This window comes from Gadus macrocephalus, chromosome 3, assembly GCF_031168955.1.
Source record: "Gadus macrocephalus chromosome 3, ASM3116895v1".
Taxonomy (NCBI): domain Eukaryota; kingdom Metazoa; phylum Chordata; class Actinopteri; order Gadiformes; family Gadidae; genus Gadus; species Gadus macrocephalus.
In genome coordinates, this window is record NC_082384.1 from 3,879,451 (window position 1) to 3,900,722 (window position 21,272).

The 21,272-nt window shown below is 43.5% G+C and overlaps 1 protein-coding gene across 4 annotated transcripts in view; it reads left to right on the forward strand.

Annotated features, from left to right (window-relative positions):
* Window positions 1-5,859, forward strand: part of LOC132453278 (protocadherin Fat 4) — a 33,066-nt gene extending 27,207 nt beyond the window's left edge. For 3 of the 4 annotated variants that reach the window (XM_060046069.1, XM_060046068.1, XM_060046071.1), the window contains 10 exons: window positions 398-549; window positions 945-1,252; window positions 1,546-1,656; window positions 2,020-2,211; window positions 3,094-3,188; window positions 3,527-3,688; window positions 3,905-4,090; window positions 4,876-4,953; window positions 5,033-5,069; window positions 5,196-5,859. In XM_060046069.1, coding sequence (XP_059902052.1) covers window positions 398-549; window positions 945-1,252; window positions 1,546-1,656; window positions 2,020-2,211; window positions 3,094-3,188; window positions 3,527-3,688; window positions 3,905-4,090; window positions 4,876-4,953; window positions 5,033-5,069; window positions 5,196-5,480 — 1,606 coding nt within the window. In that variant the 3' untranslated portion in view covers window positions 5,481-5,859. The remainder of the gene's footprint in view (window positions 1-397; window positions 550-944; window positions 1,253-1,545; window positions 1,657-2,019; window positions 2,212-3,093; window positions 3,189-3,526; window positions 3,689-3,904; window positions 4,091-4,875; window positions 4,954-5,032; window positions 5,070-5,195) is intronic. The other variant, XM_060046070.1, reaches the window with a different exon arrangement.
* The last annotated feature ends 15,413 nt before the right edge of the window (window positions 5,860-21,272 follow it).

The following is a 21,272-nucleotide window of genomic DNA, read 5'->3' on the forward strand; positions in this document are numbered from 1 at the left end:
ACAACAAATGGCAATATTGGGGCTTCCCTCGCACCCACACCCCTAAGAACATAAATCACAAAAAGGAATGGGCAGAATTAGAGCTGATGCATCTTGTGTATCACAGCACATCGCATGAGGGATGGACACAGCAAGCCTTAGAACCTTGGCACACTTTGTCAAACACAGGCTGCTGGAAGACATTGGTCTCAGAAGTGATGAAGGTCACTGATGGAAACTGATTGAGTACATTTATTTTAGAAGTTGTCAGAAATATGCACAGAAGTAGGAATAGATGCGGAAGAACAAATTCCAGTTATAATTTAATCAAATGATGGTGAAGTCCAAGTTGTTTTTGTATAATATCTGATTGCCTTTGGTTTGACTCCTACATTGAGTTGATTTGCTTGTGTTGTAGCTTCTCTACAGGAGGTCATCCCTTTCTATCCATAAACAGTGAGACCGGGGCAGTGGTCCTGACCTCAGACCTCGCTAGCGTTACCAAGGACACCACAATAACACTCACGGCCATAGCAAGAGACCAAGGCCAGCCTCCTCTCAGCTCAACAGGTCAGTCTTCAGGGTAGAGGGGGCTGTAGGGAAGATATCAGAGCTATTGCTTGAGTTTAAATTCCTCTGGTGTCTGTCCTTTTCTATCCCAAACCTTACCCAGAACCTTTAAGTTCAATGTTAAAACATTGAACTTGTATGTATTATGGCAAAATAGTATAAGTTTTGGTAGGGAGGCTTTGCAAAGATTATGCTCTTAATATAATAATTTGGCTTTATTCCATCCTAAAACATATGCACATGCATGTAAATATATGTCCTATAGTATGATTAAAAGGTACATTAATGTGTCAGTGTTAATGTCCACAGATCCAAAAGAAATGTGTTGTGATGAAGAAATATGAGTGTAAGTGTGGCCTAATGTGTTGTTATATTGTTGAAACTTGCCCTTTCAGCCGTCGTTGTCATCAATCTGAGAATGAGTTCTTTAGTGGAGGAACTGAGCTTTGAGAGCTCTTCCTACAACTTCACACTCGCTGAAAACCGTCCAGAGGGAACAATTGTGGGGCTGGTCAATGCGTTTCCAGGAAACGACATTAACACCGTCAACTACACACTGGTCGGACACACAGATATGTTCTCCATCAATGCTCATGGGGCCATCACGGTCAACAAAGCGTTGGACAAGGAAAGCCAGGAGTGGTACATTTTGGAAGTAGAAGCATTCGACAACAGAGTCCCGCCTACATCAGCCACCACAATGGTACGTTCCATTATATTTCTTTGATATCCTTTTGTAAAAAGACGTATGACTGGGTTGGTATATAAAACGATATATCAACATACAAAGAAAAAGATGGGGTAAGATTAAAGTCATTTTCAAATTGATATTATTTGTATTAACGACATAACAGCCTACTTTATCTTTGTGCCTCTGCTTGATCATCGATATCCACACTTCTACTATTAGTTTTCGCATGATAATGACAATATGTTTAAGGCACAATATTGAGATATTTAAGTGTCACCGAATACAAGTCTCTGTCTGTCTCTCAGGTCAGTGTGCAGGTTGTGGATGTGAATGAGGATCCTGAGTTTGTCAGGGACAGCTACACGGCCAGGATCTTCAGCATTGCCTCCTATAAATCCCCTGTTGTTTATGTCCAGGTATAGCCTCCTGATGATTCATCCTTTTCTGGATTTCTTTTCTGCCTATTCTCCTGAGAGCCGTTTTGATTAAGAAGAGGAAAAACCTCTTTGTTTATCATTGTATTTGTTGAATTCAACCATCTGGTATTGATAACATCCCATGACTAAACTAAACAGCATCTTATTCTAGTGGGTATCCTACTCAGAGAAATACATGGCTAAGTAGAAGTTCAATTTCTGCTAAACTGTTTTAGCAGAAGTAGTTTCATATCAAGGAGATCATCCTTCTCGTGTTTTTTCAACCTGTGGTACATAAACTCGCCGCTGTATGCAAGGGTAGTGCAGGCAGTACGTGGGGTTTAATTATCTTAACACCCCTAGGCCACGGACCCTGACCTCGGGGACCAGGGGAAGCTGTTCTACAGTCTCCCGCTGGCCAGCCCCTACTTCGAGGTGGACGGCTCCTCTGGCCTTCTCTACGTGGTGTCAGCAGAAGCCCTGGCCGGCCAGTCCGCCATGCTGGAAGTGAGAGCCACGGACCCTGGGGGGCTCTACGTCACTACCATGGTGAAGGTAGGTTTGTGTTTGAGCAGCAGCGGCACTGGAGTGGTGCAGCCATCAATTCCTCCATTTCACTTGCAGTTCCATTGGCTTGGAGAACGTAAAAATGCTCAATGTTTGAAGGGTGACTAACAGCCCTGCAGTCTATCTCGTTACTAAACATAGGCTGTAGCCTTACATCGCAGACCGATTCACTAATGCATATCAGTCTTGAACCACTCAGGTTGTTTTCAATTTCCAAGGGCCATAATCAACGGCCCTGTGGACGCAATTGGATAGACCTACAACCAATCAGGGCAAGGAAACGTGCGACAAATCATTGTCGCACGTAGTGAATGAAAACGCCTCGACGGCGCTGCCTAAGTAGGCTCCTCCTTACATCACAACATGAGCGAGCAGATTTGTCTGGTTTCCAAGCTACATAAATTGTTTTATTGCAGAATTCCTGTTCATCTACTGTACAGTTAAAAAGCTACTTTTCTTTTCTTTAGATGCAAGAAAGCTACAAAGCAAGAACAACTTACTTTCATACTCATATATCTACATATATATATATCTACATTTATATTTATATATATATATATATATATATATATATATATACATATATATATATATATATATATATATATATCTACATATATATATATATATATATATATGTATATATATATATGTGTATATGTATATATATATATATATATATATGTGTATATATATATGTATATATACATATATATGTGTATATATATATATATGTATATATATATGTATATATATATATATATATATATATATACACATACATATATATATATATATATATAAACATATATATTTATACACATATGTCAGTGTGCCGATATGCAGTGTGTTCCGGTTTCCTGCCCCCAGGTGGAGGTGCAGGGTAGTTTTAGCAGCAATGTGGTGGTCATCTCCCTCAACCAGGCTGCAAATGTAGTGGAGAACAAAATTCCAGAGGTGGAGAGGTAAATTGCATCAAATCAGTTATCTTTTCATATTGACATACAAATGTGTCTTCACTGAATCAAACACAACAACATGGATGGTGAATTAGGAAAGCATTCAACTTTTCCTGTGACTTTTACAACAAACAAACAAGATAAATGTGATGAGTTGTAGAAGGAGTAAAAATGGATTTAATTGGGGGATTCGCATTACAGGAGCTTTACTGTAATTATTAATTTCATGCGAAGAATACATAGCTATACATAAAATGCTTTTTTATGATTGTCAACTGTAACCTGGGCAGGTAAGCGTTTAAAACAAAACATGGATTGACCTGAGTCTATATGATGTGACCCAGCGCACTAGGGAGAGTCATTGGCTGGACTGTGGACGTTATCGGGGTGTCCAACACCAATGGCGGAGCTTCCATTTCTCGCACATCCCGACAAGAACCCAAGACTTACGTAAGCTTCATCGCCATGGCCGGAGTGGAAGTCATTTTGTCTGAAGACGTTAAAAGGTGAGGCTTTTCTCCTACCACAGCAGGGGTTTAAATATGGGCCAAAGGTTTTCTTTAGTACAGAAGGCAAAACGATGTGTAATGTTTATCTTCAACCATGTGAATTGAGAGTATTTATTAAGGACTCCTAACAGTTTTGAAAACATTATTGTGTCATTACCATTTCCTCGTAAAATTCACCTGGGATTTGCACCACCTTTGCCGTGTGGTTCCCAGTATACTGCGAATGGAGTCAGACGCGCTGAAGAAGGAGCTGGAGAAGGTGTTTGGGAAGGGGCTTCAATACGCTGTGGAGGAGGAAGAATCCGTCCCCACCTCTGATGTGGCTGTCATTGCTCTGGCCGTACTGCTGGCCATAAGCATGCTGGTACTGATGCTGATAGTGGCCCTCTCAGTCGTCAAGTAAGAAGCATGCCTTGAATTACAATGCATTCAATTCAACGTAGTAAAAACTAAGGGTGTACTCACACTAGGCCATCTGGCCGTGGCCGTGGCCGTTTTCACACCTAACCGTGCTCAAATCTGCCAGTGTGAGTGTGGCCTGTCTGGCCAGGCCAGGCCAACTTGGCCACTTGGAAGAGGTGTGCTGCTACGGTACGGGCCGCCACGGTACAGATGCTAATGAGCCGACACGCGCACACGCACGGCTACACAACCTGAGCTGGATGACGTATAGTCCATGCGACGACCATGGACATAATAAAGGCGACGAGCCTTCTTTCCCATTAAACGGTAAACATTGCGTCAAGCGGTTCAACTGTTGGTTCACGTTGGTCCCATAGAGAAGTCGAGTGTCTGTTAGCCATTTGGGCAGACGATGCTATTCAGGCACAGTTGGAGAAGACCCACAAGAATTCCGATGTATTTGGGAGAATCCGCGAATCAATGACTTTATTATGGTCCATGCAGCGGACGCTTGGTGATGACGCGTTACGACGTGATGACGTATGTACAAAGCCTACCGTGGCCAGGCCACAGTTGCGACGGCCAACGGCCACGGCCAGATGGTCTAGTGTGAGTGCAGGCCAGAGAATAATGGGGCCAGTTGAGCACGGTTAGGTGTGAAAACGGCCACGGCCAGATGGCCTAGTGTGAGTGCACCCTAAAGTGTTTTACGACCAGCAATGAGGAGCACAGAAGGATCATCTGATGTGGTCCGCTTATATATAACTTTCTATGACTCCCAGGTTTAGAACGATGAAGAAACATTTGTTGGACCCCCACAGGGAGAAGTTTGACATTGACCGACACAGTGAGGGCTTCACGTAAGTACTCTTTCTGAAGTTAATGCACAACGTACTCTCCTGATACAGGATTAAACACCATCTTCTCTGCTGATTCTAGAAATACAGCCAAGAGGACATCTGTAACCTTTGCACCGGTGAGAATAATTATCTCCCCTTAATATAAAATGGAAAATATGGAAAAGTTAACCAGGCAAGTATTTGATTAAGTTGATTAACCAAACAACACCTAAAATGCTGACAATGCCATACTTGTATGAAAGGACCAGGCCTCGGTGGGGAGGACCTCGCTGAAACAGGACCAGAGGTCATGGCAGGAGGGACTGGAGGGCCAAACTGGACCAGAGGAAGGTTCAACAAGAGGAGAAGGATGGGAGACAAGGAGAAGCCGGAGCGAGACCACAGAGACCGGCGGGGACCGTGAGGCGGGGAGCAGAGAGGCTGAGGGGGGGGCGGAGAGGGAGAGAGGTGGGGCGTCGACGGGGCACCTGGACGAGGATATAGAGGGTTCAGTTAAGGATTGGGACGTTTCCACTTCTGCACTTTAGTGCTGTGATCAGGAAGCAGCAGCCACAGCCCCAGTGCTGTTATTATACTCCATACCAGCCCACATGGAACTCTTGTACAATCAGAGTAAAGTTGGAACTAACTGTTGTTTAAGTGTCTTCCTCAGACCAGGCAGAAATTATGAATGAAGTTATGTGTTTAGCAGTTTTTCTTAAATTACTTGAACCTGTGAATGCCATCAACACTCCTAATGTCATGTAGGAAATGAAATACATGTTTATCATATAAAGTGTTCATGGTTAATAATGGTTAAATTCATGGTTAGTAATTTCTACTTTATTAGTTATCTACATTTAAAATTAAAATATATTTCCATGTTGTGCCAAAACCACCCTGAATAATAAACACATTGCAATTTCCTGTGTTTTGTTCAACCTTGCATCTATGCTGGAAGTATGCAGCACTTAAACCTGCACCGTGTTACTCTACTGTTGCAGCTCACAAATTTCAAGAATAAAACGCGGCCACCCACAACTCAATCCATCCAGGGATTTTTTCTCTTCATATCATTATCTTCCTCTTTTCAACTGGTTTGTTGTATTTGGTCAAAAGCACCGACATACAGTCTCTCCCCTGTCATGTCATGCGTTGTATGATTGGCCAATCATGCACTTTTTAAGCATGTTTACCAAAATGCACTTTGCTACATTGAATTGCATCTGACAGTAGCGAGCGATGACTTCTTACTCAAGGCATGCTGCTTCTCCTAATTACTAATTACTCCCTACTACCTCATTTCTGGAAATCGTTGTGGGCGGCTAGAGGTCCTCCCTGACCTGTGTAGCCAAGCTGTGAACATTTACAAATGTATTGCCTCTAGAGCTTTTTTACGGGTCCAGGAAAAAACATTGCAGACCCTAATGGACCCAGGAAATGTGTTCTGAAATCCGATTTGATCTGATCATTGAAAATAAAAAAAGATATAAAGCGACCCAGGACCTGGGACAGTAGGGTACTATATGGACCTGACAAAACTCGGTTATTAAAATGTTCTACTCAAAATGCACTGATAAATTGTTTTTGATGTCGGATATAACATATTTAGTTAGTTAGTGCCCTGTAGCACCCCTGCTGGGGTATAGGCCGTCGACAAGGGACCTCCAGAGTTCACGGTCACTGCCGTTCTTTTCTATCTGCTACCAGGTGCCTCCCAGTCTCTTGATGTCTGCCTGGAGGTCCCGGCGCCAGGTGTTTTTAGGACGTCCTCTGCTTCTCTTCCCTTGAGGGTTCCAGGTCAGAGCCTGTCTGGTGGTGTTTGACACTGATTTGCGTAATGTGTGCCCCATCCATCTCCATCTTCTTCGTCCAATTACGTCTGCTGCTGGGGGTTGTTTTGTTCTTGTCCACAGAACGTTGTTGCTGATCTTGTTCAGCCAGTAGATCTTCAGGATTCTTCTGAGACATTTGTTTATGAAGGTTTGCACTTTATTTATTGTGATCTTATTGATTCTCCATGTCTCTGCCCCATAGAGCAGGACGGATTTTACGTTGGAGTTAAAGATTCTGATTTTAGTCGTTTCCCGTATCTCTCTAGACTTCCAGATGTTCTTGAGAAGTAGAAATGATGTCCTTGCCTTACCTATCCTAGCTTTTACATCTGCATCTGTACCACCCTGACTGCTGATGATACTCCCCAAGTAGGTGAAGGACTCTACCTCTTCTAACATGATGTCACCAAGGGTGATCGGTTCTAGGGGCCGCCATAAACGAGGGAATTGTTCATCTCCTAACTGGCCATGTTGTGGAATGTTCTGAAAACGCGTTTGGGGATATAACTCCCACACCGAACCTCTCACAGTCAAAACCTTTATATCCACAGGTTCACGGTAGCGTTTTGAACACATGCATCGCGTTGTGCCGGCGAAATGCACATTTCTTGGACCCCTGCATAACTGCTTGCAGTTCTAGTTGTATTTATCCTTGTTTTTTGTTTTTCCCTCATGGATGGATGGATGTCCTACTTGTGAGGAAGTCTCTATGAGTGTATTGATCTTGTCTTGCATCTGGTGGTAGCTATGTGACAGTAGTGCCAGGTCATCTGCGAAATCTAAGCCATCCAGTTGTGTCCATAATGTCCATCGGATTCCGTTCTTCCTTTGTTCTGTTGTTGTTCTCCGGATCCAGTCAATGGCTAGTAAGAACAGGAATGGGGATAGAAGACAACCCTGTCTGACCCCAGTCTTGATCTGTGAGCTGTCCATCATGTCCATCAATAGCTGTTTTTAATGATGTTCACTAGCTTAGTGGGCACTCCATGGTGTCTCAATAACTTCCATGCGGTCTCTCCATGTACACTGTCGAATGCCTTCTCGTAGTCGACAAAGTTGACATAGAGTGGGGCGTTCCACTCTAGTGACTGCTCTATGATAATGCGAAGAGTGGCAATCTGGTCGACACAGGACCTATTCTTTCTAAATCCTGCTTGCTCGTTCCTCAGTTGGTGGTCAACTGCATCCTTCATTCTGTCCAGGATGACTCTATTTAGCACTTTGCCTGGCACAGAGAGTAGGGTGATCCCTCTATAGTTGTTGCAGTTTCCCAGGTCTCCTTTCTTTGGGAGCTTGTTAATAAGACCCTCTTTCCAGTCTGATGGTATCTCTTATTCTTCCCAGATCCTTTTGAAGAGTGGATGCAGCAGGCTCACCGTGATACCAACGTCTGCCTTTAGGGCTTCTGCCGGGATGTTATCTGGCCAAGTTGCTTTCCCACTCTTCAGCTGCTGTATCGCTTTCCTGATCTCCTCTCTGCTGGGTATGTCACAGCTGATGGGGAGGTCGGTCTGTGCTGGTTGGATATCTGGTGGGTTTACTGGTGGGGGTCTATTTACATTTACATTTAGGGCATTTAGCAGACGCTATTATCCAAAGCGACTTGCAATAAGTACATTTGTCATAAGAAGTGCATCAATATATCGCTGTCGGTACAGAAAGGATGTTCATAGAACCAAGTGCACGTACACAATCGCTAGGTTAATCAATTCCCCGTATTACAGACATGATAGCAGCTGCTGCAGTTGCTACACAGTTAAGTGCTACAATACAATACAATACAATACACTACAATACAGTGTACAATGGTGGTCAGAAGAGGAAAGGTGGCTATGCAGAGTCGAGGTGAACTCTGAACAGGTGAGTCTTGAGTCCTTTTCGGAAGATAGTGAGTGACTCTGCGGTCCTGAGAGCGGCAGGGAGCTCGTTCCACCACTGAGGCCCCAAAACCGAGAAAAGTTGTGACTTTGCTGATCGACCTTTGCTAGCTCTTAGTGATGGTGGTTCCAGTCGTCCAGCTGAGGTAGTCGAGCGGAGGGATCGAGCAGGGGTGTGTGGCTTTAGCAATGCTTGGAGGTAGGCAGGGGCAGTTCCATCGACTGCCTTGTATGCCAGTACCATTGTCTTAAATTTGATGCGAGCTACTACAGGGAGCCAGTGGAGGTCCCGGAAGAGGGGGGTCACATGGGAGAACTTTGGTAGGTTGAACACGAGGCGCGCTGCCGCATTCTGGATGCGCTGCAAAGGTTTAATCGCAGAGGCAGGAAGTCCAGCCAGGAGTGAGTTGCAGTAGTCCAGGCGGGAGATGAGCAGTGATTGGACTAGAAGCTGAGCTGCTTCCCTTGTGAGGAAGGGCCGGATTCTGCGGATGTTGTAAAGTGCAAATCTGCAGGATCGGGCGACCGCAGTGATGTTTGCAGTGCAGCATAACTGGTTGTCCAATACCACACCGAGGTTTCTGGCAGTTGGAGAGGGAGATACAGTAATGTTCTCGACGGTGACCAGTAAGTCCATGTGTGGGCAGTCTTTCGGTTTTGTTGAGGTTAAGCCTCAGGTGATGGGCAGTTGTCCAGGTGCTGACATCCGCCAGACATTCCGATATGCGTGTTGCAATCAGGGTTTTCTCAGATGAGGGGAAAGAGAGAAATAGCTGAGTGTCGTCAGCATAGCAGTGATAGGAAAAGCCGTGTGATGCAATTACCGAGCCCAGAGACCTGGTATAGAGGGAGAACAGAAGAGGCCCCAGTACAGAGCCTTGAGGGACACCAGTTTCGAGCGTGCAAGGTTTGGACAAGGAGCCATTCCATGTCACTTGATAGGTGCGGTTCGTCAGGTAGAATGTGAACCAGGAAAGAGCAGATTCAGCGATTCCAAGTTCGGCAAGAGTGGCAAGAAGGATCTGGTGGTTCACCGTGTCAAATGCTGCTGACAGGTCGAGCAGAATGAGGACCGATGAGAGGGACGAGGCTCTGGCAGCACGGAGGGACTCAGTCACCGTGAGGAGAGCCGTCTCGGTGGAGTGTGCTTTCTTGAAGCCTGACTGGTGAGGGTCAAGGAGGTTGTTAGATGAGAGATAGGAGGACAGTTGGTTAGCAACGGCACGTTCCAGTGTTTTAGACAGGAACGAAAGAAGAGATACCGGTCTGTAGTTCTGGATGTCGGTGGTATTAAGAGTTGATTTTTTGAGGAGAGGCTTTATTCTGGCAGTCTTGAAAGACGCTGGAACAATGCCTGAAGTGAGGGAGGAATTGATAGTTGATGTGAGAAATGGCAGAATGTCGCTTGAGACATCCTGGAGGAGAGAGGAGGGGATGGCGTCAAGGGGGCAGGTGGTGGCATGGTTAGATGTTATTATTCTGTTGACCTCGTCAGAGGTGAGAGGGATAAATTGGGTAAAGACAGAGGAGGGGATGGGAGGAGGGAGAATGGAGGCAGGGATAAAAGAGGAACTAATGTCCTTCACTTTCTGGGTAAAGTAGTTAACAAAGTCATCAGCAGTGAGGAAGGAAGGAGGTGGGGGTGAGGGAGGGTTGAGGAGGGACCAGAACAGGGAAAACAGTTTCCTGGGATTTGAGGCAGAGGAGTTGATTTTGTTCCGGTAGAAGGCAGATTTGGTTGTTGACACACAAGAGGTGAAATCTGAAAGAAGGAAAAGATAGTGAGATAGATCATTAGGACAGTCTGATCTCTTCAATTTCCTCTCCGCTGCTCGCAGCTTTGTTCTACAAGACCGCAGAGGATATGGGACAGCCAAGGCGGGGGCGGTGAGGATCGCGCTGGTCTGGAGTGGAAGGGACAGAGGGAATCCAAGGAGGAGGAGAGGGAGGATAGCAGAGTGCCTGAAGATTCATCTGGAGATAGTTGAGAGAATCGTTCGATAGAAGGAAGTGAAAACAGAACAGTAGAGGCAAACGTAGAGGGAGAGAGGGATTTGAGGTTACGGCGAGTGGTGACAATGTGGGAACTAGAGAGGAGGGAGGGAGAGGATTTCAAGGGGAGAGACAAATCAACAAAGTGATGGTCAGACACAGGGAGCGGGGTAACGGAGAGAGCAGAGGTGCCGCAGGACCTGGTGAATATTAGGTCAAGTTGGTTCCCGGCCCTGTGTGTATTTAGCAGTTCCTCAAAGTGTTCTGCCCATCTGTGTAGTTGTCCGTCCTTTGTTTTAATGCTGTTTCCCTCTTTATCCCCGACCGGTCTTTGTGGCCTGCTGTATTTGCCCGACAGCTTTCTGGTGGTGTCATGCAACTGTTTCATGTTTCCATTTCTTGCTGCTTCCTCTGCTAGGTTGTCGATGTATTTCCGCTTGTCCGCCTTAATGCTCCTCTTAACCATTCTATTGATATTAGTGTACTCTTCTTGTGCCTTTGCCTTGGATGCTCTTTTACGGCTGTTTGTCACTGCTGCTTTCTTCTCTTTTCTTGTTTGGATCCTTTGTTGGGTTTCTGTAGATATCCACTCCTTTTGCTGGAATTTCCTGTAGCCAACCACTTCTTGGCATGTGGATATTAGTGCGTCTTTAATATGTTGCCACTGACTGTTTTCGTCTTCAAGTAGGTCCTGGAGAACTTGTTTTTCTGCGTCCCTCAATAGGCTCACGTTGTATTTCTGTCTGTTAGCTGTTGTCTCCGTCTTGTTCTTCTTGAGCTTGAGTTTCAGTCTAGCAGTTAACAAATGATGGTCAGATGCTACATCTGCCCCCCTTTTAACTCTCACGTCCAACCTGGTCTCACAGGAATCCGTGAAATGACTACGGACGCTTAACTCGAAATCCGTGGCCACATCACGGAAACACGGCTTTTTCCGTGATGTGGCCACGGATGTCGCGCCAATGCAAGTTAATGACACTATTATTCCGTGGCTCACACACGGATCCCTGTTTCAACGAGCAAGTCGACCACGGGCGCTGAACTCACAGTCCGTGGTGGTCTCACGGAATCACTTTAATTGTCTGTGATGTGGCCACGGAATTTGCTCCAATGCAAGTAAATGACACTGTTATTCCGTGGCTCACACACGGATCCTAGTTCAAACAAGCGAGTCGACCACGGGCGCTGAACTCACAGTCCGTGGTGGTCTCAGGGAATCACTTAAATTGTCCGTGATGTGGCCACGGAATTTGCTCCAATGCAAGTAAATGACACTGTTATTCCGTGGCTCACACACGGATGCCCGTTTCAACGAGCGAGTCGACCACGGGCGTTTAACTCACAGTCCGTGGTGGTCTCACGGAATCACTTAAATCGTCCGTGATGTGGCCACGGAATCTGCTCCAAGGCAAGTAAATGACACTGTTATTCCGTGGCTCACACACGGATCCCCGTTTCAACGAGCGAGTCGACCACGGGCGCTTAACTCACAGTCCGTGGTGGTCTCACGGAATCACTTAAATTGTCCGTGATGTGGCCGCGGAATTTGCTCCAATGCAAGTAAATTACACTGTTATGCTGCTATCCATTTGGATGGTACGCTGGTACGAACGACGAGCTTCAGTGAGAACGTGACATATTTCCCTTGCTCCAGCCTTCCAGTTTGCCATTTGTGTTTCTGTCGAGCCACGAGGGGGAGTAGTAGCAGGCTAGTGATCATTAGCAACATAGCCTCTTTAGCAAACCAGCTTCAAAACAAAACTTTACATTGAATTGCACGCAAAGCAAGACCGTTTAATGCATATATTGGTGACCGGATTAAAGCAGCAATGAAATCAAGTGTGAAAGAGTTTTAATAAACGACATTAAAGCCACCAACGTGGTACAAATAGAAAGAAAAGACATCTCATCCCCCATTAACTATGGGTGCAGCCATCTTCTTTGCGAGTTGTACAGCTCTGCTCGCTCTACTTTGAAAGCGACGAGATACTACGACCAAAAGGGGGTGTGCCTCAGTGAAATGCAGCAAGAAAGCTGGGAGATTTGCGACTTTACCACTTCGTAGATCCAAATGGATAGTAGCATTATTCCGTGGCTCACACACGGATCCCAGTGTAAACGAGCGAGTCGACCACGGGCGCTGAACTCAGTCCGTGGTGGTCTCACGGAATCACTTAAATTGTCTGATGTGGCCTCGGAATTTGCTCCAATGCAAGTTAATGACACTGATATTCCTTGGCACAGAACACAAACCATAGCCTTTCAATTGGGATATTTTATTCGACTACAGAAGAGGTGTGCGCTGGTACAGGGCACCCTCTTATGTAGGGGAGAGTGGGGTAAGTAGTGCCAATTTTTACTTAAAGTGCCATTAAAGCAAGGGGATAACAGTAATACCTCCAACCAAGATATAAACATATAGTTTAGGATGTTGTGCATCCCTGGGAACAATTACTTTGGATATTAAACAAACTGTTTGAGAAATACAGCTTTAGAAAAAAAAAGTGTTTTTGTGGCACAACTTGCCCCCGGTATGGGGTAAATTGTGCCATTAGAGAGAATACACTGGGGTAAATTGTGCCATCGATGATTGAAGTAAAACAGATCATTTTAATCTCACAAATGATAATGCTATATAAAAGCAAGATTAATTCAATACAAATTACTTGTTTAGCTTTTATTTAAAGTTGTAACAACATCAAAGGCCACTTTTCTATAACAAGGCCCATACCGTCACATGAACACCAAATTTAGTCTTACACTGCACAGATCCAGCCTACTAGGCTTACAACTTAACATCCTACTTGTCAATGCAGCAGGGAAACATGAACTTCTGCTCCTTTCTGGCTGTTACACCACGTTTTGTGGTTCAATTTGCTGAAACAAGGCTGCTCAGAACAAAATGAGTGTAGCGCTTGTCTGGGGCCAGTACTGGAAAAAAGCACTAAATATCTACCTAGATTTGTAGGAGAGGCAGCCTAAGAACCAAATAGAACAAGTTGTACAAATGACCAGTTTATTGCTTCACAATCGGTCATGCAACAACCACAATATAAAGCGATGAATGCAACAACCACAATATAAATCAATGAAAAAAAAAAAGAAGAGTTGATTGTTTGGAAATCGTCAATCCTTTCAATTTGTGTAATGTTCCAAGATATAGTCCATTTATTCCAATGAAATGGGGTATGCTTGAAGGTTCCGCGAGTTCTGGGTCCTTATGTGTACTGTATCTCTATCTTACTACCTGTCTACCTGACGGGCAGGACTGGGGTCTGATGTCTTCTTGATAAGCAAATCAGGTTCGTTCTGGATCATACAGTTGGCCACACTGCATCCACGATCCGGGTTAAGCTCGCCATCTCAGCATTCAGATTCACCGGGTTCGGATTCTTCTAGTGTGCACATAAAACCAATCTACACAAAGTGCAGAATAATCAGTGTCTGCTTTCTAAATCTATTTCTTACATGAAATCTCATTAACTTATTTTCTACATGTGTAACCATTACCTGGATGCACTCAGATTACATTGAGATGATATAACAACATAACAGTAACCACTAGTATTACTCACTTGCTTAGCTTTCATTTGCAATGCGTTTCACAAAATAATAATGTACAAATCAAAAATACAGTATTTCTCATTTCACAAGTAAAGTGCTTATCTGTTTTCACAAATCCCTTTCCAGTAATGTTGTTAAGTGCAGTACTATTGTATGCCCTTACTCATCGTGTCCATTCGAGGGCAGTGTTGACTTTACCTCTGTGTTACCTGACACCTTCCTGTTCCGGTGTCCCAGTTGTTACATGTGACGATATTGAGGAGAGTGGCAGCTCAGCTGCGTTACTCCCGCCTGTCGATACAATAAATATGCCTACAAGGCTAAAGGTAAAATGTATCTGATGAGAGTTTGATTACATCTCCACCGCAACGCACTAAGCTCATCAGGTTATGGGCCCAGGAACGCAAGTCTAGAGCAACAACAAGTAAGAAGAACTGTTAGCCAAAAGAAGTTACTAGACGAGCCTGGATAAAAATGGCACCGAGAGACCCCCGCGAAAATTGAGGACTCTACAAGCCACAGCCTGAGCAACGTCTTGGAGGTCGCAAACTATAAGAAGAATAAAAGTGAAACTGGCCGGAGCAGGTACGCTACAACAGCAGATCGTCTTTGATGGAACAGAAGAAAAGTATGATCAATGGGAAACACGATTCCTTAGCCGTTTACACATTCTGAAGTTGAAAGACACCATTTTGAGAGAGCCCGCTGGCGAGGCTGCCATAGCTGCAGATCCAGCGGAGAATGCAGATTGTTATGCTCAACTAGTGAATGCACTAGGTGATAAGAGCCTATCATTGATAATAATAATACATTTTATTTGAGGGCGCCTTTCATAGCACTCAAGGTCAACTTAAAGGGCAGTTTTTAAAAAACAAAACAAAATCAACAATCATAAAAAACACAAAAACAAGATACATTGAAACAATTTACACAAGTGGGGTGAAATGGGTGGGAGACAATGAATTAGATTGAATATGTCAGTTTAAAAAGATGTGTGAGTTACGGATGTCAGGTGGGAGGGTGTTCCAGAGGTGGTGGGCAGATCGGCTGAATGCCCTGGACCCCATGGGGACCAGGCGGGCGGGTAGTACAGTGAGTTGAATGGAAGAGGAGGACCGGAGAGTGCGGGTGGGTGCGTTGGTGTGCAGGAGTTCACAGATGGATGGAGGGGCGAGGCTGTGGAGGGCCTTGAAGGTGAGGAGCAGAATCTTGAAATGGATGCGGGTTTTGACCGGGAGCCAGTGAAGCTGCTGAAGGACAGGAGTGATGTGATTAATGAAGGGGGTTCTGGTGATGATGCGAGCGGCAGAGTTCTGGACCAGTTGAAGCTTACGGAGGGAATTGAGGGGGATACCAAAGAGGAGGGAGTTACAGTAATCGATGCGGGAAGTGACCAGGGTGTGAACAAGGATGGCTGTGCTATGGGGTGTGAGGGATGGGCGGAGGCGGTTGATGTTGCGTAGATGGTAATAGGCAGACCTGGTGATGTTATTGATGTGTGCTTGGATGATAGTGTGCTGTCGAGGATGACACCCAGACTCTTAACCTGAGGGGAGGGGGAAACTGAGGTGTTATCGATAGTGATGGAAAAGCTGTCAGGTTTTGTCTGGGTTGATTTGGTGCCGATGAGGAGAACTTCTGTTTTATTGCTGTTGAGTTTGAGAAAGTTGCAGGTGAACCAGGTTTTTATTTCAGAGATGCAATCAGTAAGGGAAGTGGGCGGGAGAGTGGACGAGGGCTTGGTAGAGGTAGAGCTGGGTGTCATCAGCATAACAGTGGAAATGAATGTCAAATTTGCAGAAGATTTTGCAGAGGGGAAGGAGGTAAATGATGAGGAGTAGGACAGAACTTTGGGGAACACCTGAGGTGACGAGGGAGGGGATGGATTTAAAAGACTTGGACAAATTGAGTACGGCCAGAAAGATAAGATGTGAACCAGTCAAACGGAGTGTCGGTGATGCTAATGAAGGATAGTCTGTTGAGGAGCGTGGTGTGACAGATGGTATCAAAGGCTGCACTCAGGTCCAGGAGGATGAGGATGTGAGTAGTCCAGATAAGACATGACGCCGCCGATGATGGAAGGAAAGCCTTGAAATTATTAAGCGAACATTCTTCTGGAAAAAGCAAGCCCAGGATTCTAAACCTGTACACTTCATTGACCACCATACAAATGGAAGGGAATGAGACTGTGACTGATTATATGATAAGGGCTGAGAATATAATTTCAGCTCTTCGTGATGCAGGAGAGAACATGAGTGATGGGCTGCTTCTACACTGCAAAAATTAACAATCTAACCAAGTCTTCCAATCTTGTATCTAGCCAAAAAGTCTTTTTGATCTTGTTTTGAGAGCAATATACTATGCAAGCACAGAATGAGTAAGATTATTATTCTTGTTTTGAGAATATGTGTCTTTTTATTTCTTAGTTAGTAAGTAGATCCTAAAACTATATATTTTCCACAGAAAGTAAGCTGAATTATGTCAGATACTCTTTCATGACCACTTCTTAGCTTAGAAAACTTGTTTCAAGACCTCCCAGTAAGCATTCACACACACTCTGGTCACAGTTGTAACATGTTTATTCACATTCATTTCACTGTTTAAGTAGAGCAACACCACCAAGATAATATTTTGTCAGAACATACGTGGTGTTTTTGAAACTGACAGGGTAATATGATGTATGATCCACTAGTTTTTCAGCATCGATGAACTCTGTTGCTTGAGCAAGATGAGGCACTGCAACTTCATAGGCTAAAAGATCTCTATTCCAACCCACTGTCTCATAAAGCTGGTACTCAAAACAATACAATGAGCTGTTTACCACATAAATGTTTTTTATAAATCCGAAGACAGGCACTGTCTCATTTGTAGTGGTGATTATTAGAGACCTGTCACTTATGTACTTGTTCCCATTGAGAATAAGCCACTTTACTTTGACTGTGTGTTGTATGACATAAATCCCCAAAAAATCTCTCATCTTTGCATTAACATACTCCATATTTGCTACTTCTGAGACAGGACCCAATTCTTTCTCATGTAAAAAAATCGGATGCTCCATCCATACCCATTTCATTTTGACAGCATTCAAAAAGCTGATTATGTTTCACAAGTGACTTACAGACATTTTTGAAGTTCAATTTAGATGACCACTGTTTGAAAAAACAGTGCTTTGACTCAAATCTCATGCACATGTGTCTTATCATAGGGCCCAGGGAAAGAATTTGGGAAGGGAGATGCAGCAGGTAATGTTGCTTAGGAATGACATTATTCTCAGGAAAAAGTTGCTTAAACTGTTTCAAATGCTGTTCAATCATACTTCTCAGTCTTAATACAGTCTGCACAGATAAAACAGGAGCAAAAAGTATATGAACTATCTCAATTAAGTCCAAAACAAACTGAACATACTCATTTTTCTCTATAGTATTCAGCAGAAAAGGCATGATCTTCAGCAATATCAGCATTTGCCCTGAGGACTGTTTAAGTTTGTTATCATTTGATGCCAAGGTACTGACACTTATAGGGCAGGGTTTGTCACGTACATCTACTGGTGACAAAGGAAAACTTTGCATGGCTGAATTGAACACATCCAACTCCATCTGTCCAGACAGAACAAGGTATTTTAACACACACTTAACTTCCATTGGTGCAACACCCTCAAGAATGATGTGCATTATGTCCTGTGGAGTTTGCCGAATGAGGTCAAAGGCTGGAAAATCAACCAGCTTGCTCCTTCTGTTTATACCATAGGTGGTTTTGAGGGCCGATTTCAAGAAGTCTGTGCTGGCCTTTTCTATTTCATGGCACTGTTGAATATGTTTTTCCATTGTCCTTTTTGTAAAGCGCTCTTCATTAAAATTAATTTGCATTTCCTCAAAGGTACATTCACAATGCCTACACTTACTGTATGCAAAACCAACTCCTTCCTTGAAACCAGCAAGCTCATGCTGCGCAAGTGTGTCACCACACACTGAAATTACAGCACCAAATAACTCGAATCCACCACTCTGTGTTTGGATTGTGACACCATTATACAGCAACTTTAAGTCTTCATCAATTCTTTGTAATACAAAATCAACACCACATTTGTCAATATCATCAGCTTTTGCTATAGCAAGGAGTCTGATTGCAGCCAGCTTTGACCTAAACTTGGGGTTTATGTTTCCTAAAGTATAATAAACCATCAGTAATTTATTTACTGAAGCATGTGACCCGAGAGGATTGCAGATCTCTATTTCATCAGTGTATAAAATGATCTGTAAAGCGGAAGGTTTCACTGAAAACAGTGGGTGGGATTTGAAAAGGCTCCCATCAACAATATCATACAAAAATCCATCTTTGTGACAACTCTGTGGCGTGGTGCGGATCATATCAAAAATCCTAGAATTGGACAACAGCTGTTCAAGACTCTTAACCAGGGATATATAGTAAAAGCTTCTGTTTTTAATTCCAAGAACTCTTGATTGTCCTTTTTTAACTCGACAAACCCTCTGAGACATAACTACCTCCTCTGGTTTAACTGGGTTAAAAAGCCTCTGGATGGTGCTGTCTTGCATGTATGTGGTGGCCATGAAGGAGAAAGGATCTTGAAAATTGTCTAATGTTGCCAGTACTTCCTCTTGTAGCTGCTCCACACTGTCTGAATGTCTTTCAAAGATCCTCTTCATTGTGTCCCTCAAGGTGCTCAGAAGAGTAGTTTGATACTGCTGGACTTCAGAAACAATGTTGTTGACGCTCCTCTGAAACACAGTCAAGAATGAAGTGTAAGATACATGATGTTTCTCCAATACAACTAGCATAACCATTCTTAAGACTCATTTGAAGATTGATCATACCAAAATGGTCACTGTCCTTGAACAATGTGGAGCATTTGCATATTCAAAATTACATCAAAATATGTCCCCCCTGTTGCACCAGCATTACAACAATTAAAGCTAACATTAAGTTTTGAAAAATATTGAAATTGAGGATAAATATGGGGCTGTTGTTACTCTGACAGTGGGAATATGAAATTACACTTTTTCCAGAGTCACCAAACACTCTATAGTGTATAATCTAAGAATATAGAGCATTTTAATACTTGCTTTATAAAATCAATTTTCCTACAGCACTTTTAATATTATTAAAGGATAAACATGTAACCATGATGTTAACATTATAATAATATTAACACTGGGTTATGTGCAATACCTGAGACAGGTGACATCTCTCCCTCACATTGATGGCAAATGCAGCTGCACGTCTGATATTTGCACTTGATGCACCAGCTCCTTCCTGTAAATATGTTGTGTTAATAATATACTATGTACATATAAGACTGGTTCACATCAAATGTTGAATAACATTGTCATACAAAATTGACAATATTAGACCTTACCTGATTATCAGGGTGTGGAATCTGATGACATGTAGGCTCTGGGTTCAACATGTCATTTGCGATGACAGGTGTGTTGCCTTCACTGTTGGTCCTTTGCATTCCCCGTGTTTCAGTGGCACAGTCAGAAAAAACTGGGATGTCAAAATGTTCACTTCCAACCCGAGATAGGTCAGGTGTAGCTGATGTCATCCATCCAGCAGGTGGGTGTCCGGTGGCAAAATATAGAGTATGTGTGCGTCTAATTTTTGAAGTTGAAGACTCTGTATTCAGCAGTACAGCCATCAATCCCGCATATAACACGGAAATCGGGACTGCGACTATGTGCTGTGTTAATATGGCTCAAGAGGGACTTCAATGTTAAGGCAACGAAAACAAAGCAAATCACACACCTCCAACAGGCCATGTTTCGTTGAAAAAGAAATCCGCTGGACAGATGAATGCTGACAGAAGATGTTTAAGCCATCGAAAAATCTCCACTAATCTGAAAAATTTGTATACACTAGAAAAACACAAATAGCAAAAGGGAGTAGTCCAGGTATTTGATCTTTGAAGTAGAACAGCACTGCATAACCGCTTCAATCTGAATCATTTGAACTTTTCGAAATTTTGGCGGGCACATACTGACTAGAGCGGTCAATACCAAATCTGGGCGGGAGGGGGGGTGGATCATAGCAAGATTATTTAATTTGCATCGTGATGTGATTATACAGGGATCAATAACCGGCCTATAAATTAAAATATAATTTATAGTTCTAGGATTTGCCAATTATGTATGTTTGTATGTCATTATTATCAGTTTTTTTACACGTTTAACACACTGCACACTGCACCACCCCCCCCCCCCCCTCCCCCCAGTACCCTCATGTGGTCACGTCTGCCCTGTGACGGTTGGGAGAACTACAGGCTATCTGGACTGGATTCTGCTGCGGTAAGGAGAAAACAACTATATATTAAAAATTATAAAGTTATACATTTTACAATTACGTTATAGTTTTACTCTTCACATTTACTCCACTCATCGCGAAAACTGCGGCCGTATCAATGAATAAGTCGGTCTCCTCAATCTGAAATCCAGCTAACTTTGCAGGTTGGGTGCTACAACATGGTTAACGTTAGAAGTGTTTTATTATACTTTTCACCTGCGACTAATCTAACTAACTAAACGTTGTTGATACATTTTTCGCGATATTTTTTTTATCATGTGCTCTATGAATGTGGAACGTGGAAGCAACAGTAACTTGCGGGGAATGGCGCTAATACACATGAAGCGACCAGGTCACCGCAGCCATAGTCTGTGACCGCAGCCATGTGTTGAGGGAGGCCTGCATGATGCCACACAGGCGATTTTGGGGGGGGGGGGGATCTCGCAAAGATCATAGGCTGGCTTAAAGGCACCCAGTGCAACTTTCGAGGCTTAAAAATAAACATTCAATTTCTAGTCTTTTTTACACGTAGTAAGTTTCAAAAACTCGATAACAACAACAATGCCGCCATTTTCTTTATTTTTTGTAACCTACAATAAATAAAGCAGGCTTCCAGTCAATGGAAAAATGGCTTCTCCCCACCGGCGATTGTTGTTGTTTACGATTTTCTATCAGTTCTCACCACACAACGACGTCTCATCTTTGCTCCTTGAATGTCGATATGTAATGGTATGGAGTTATTGAAACTTACTACGTGTAAAAAAGACTAGAAATT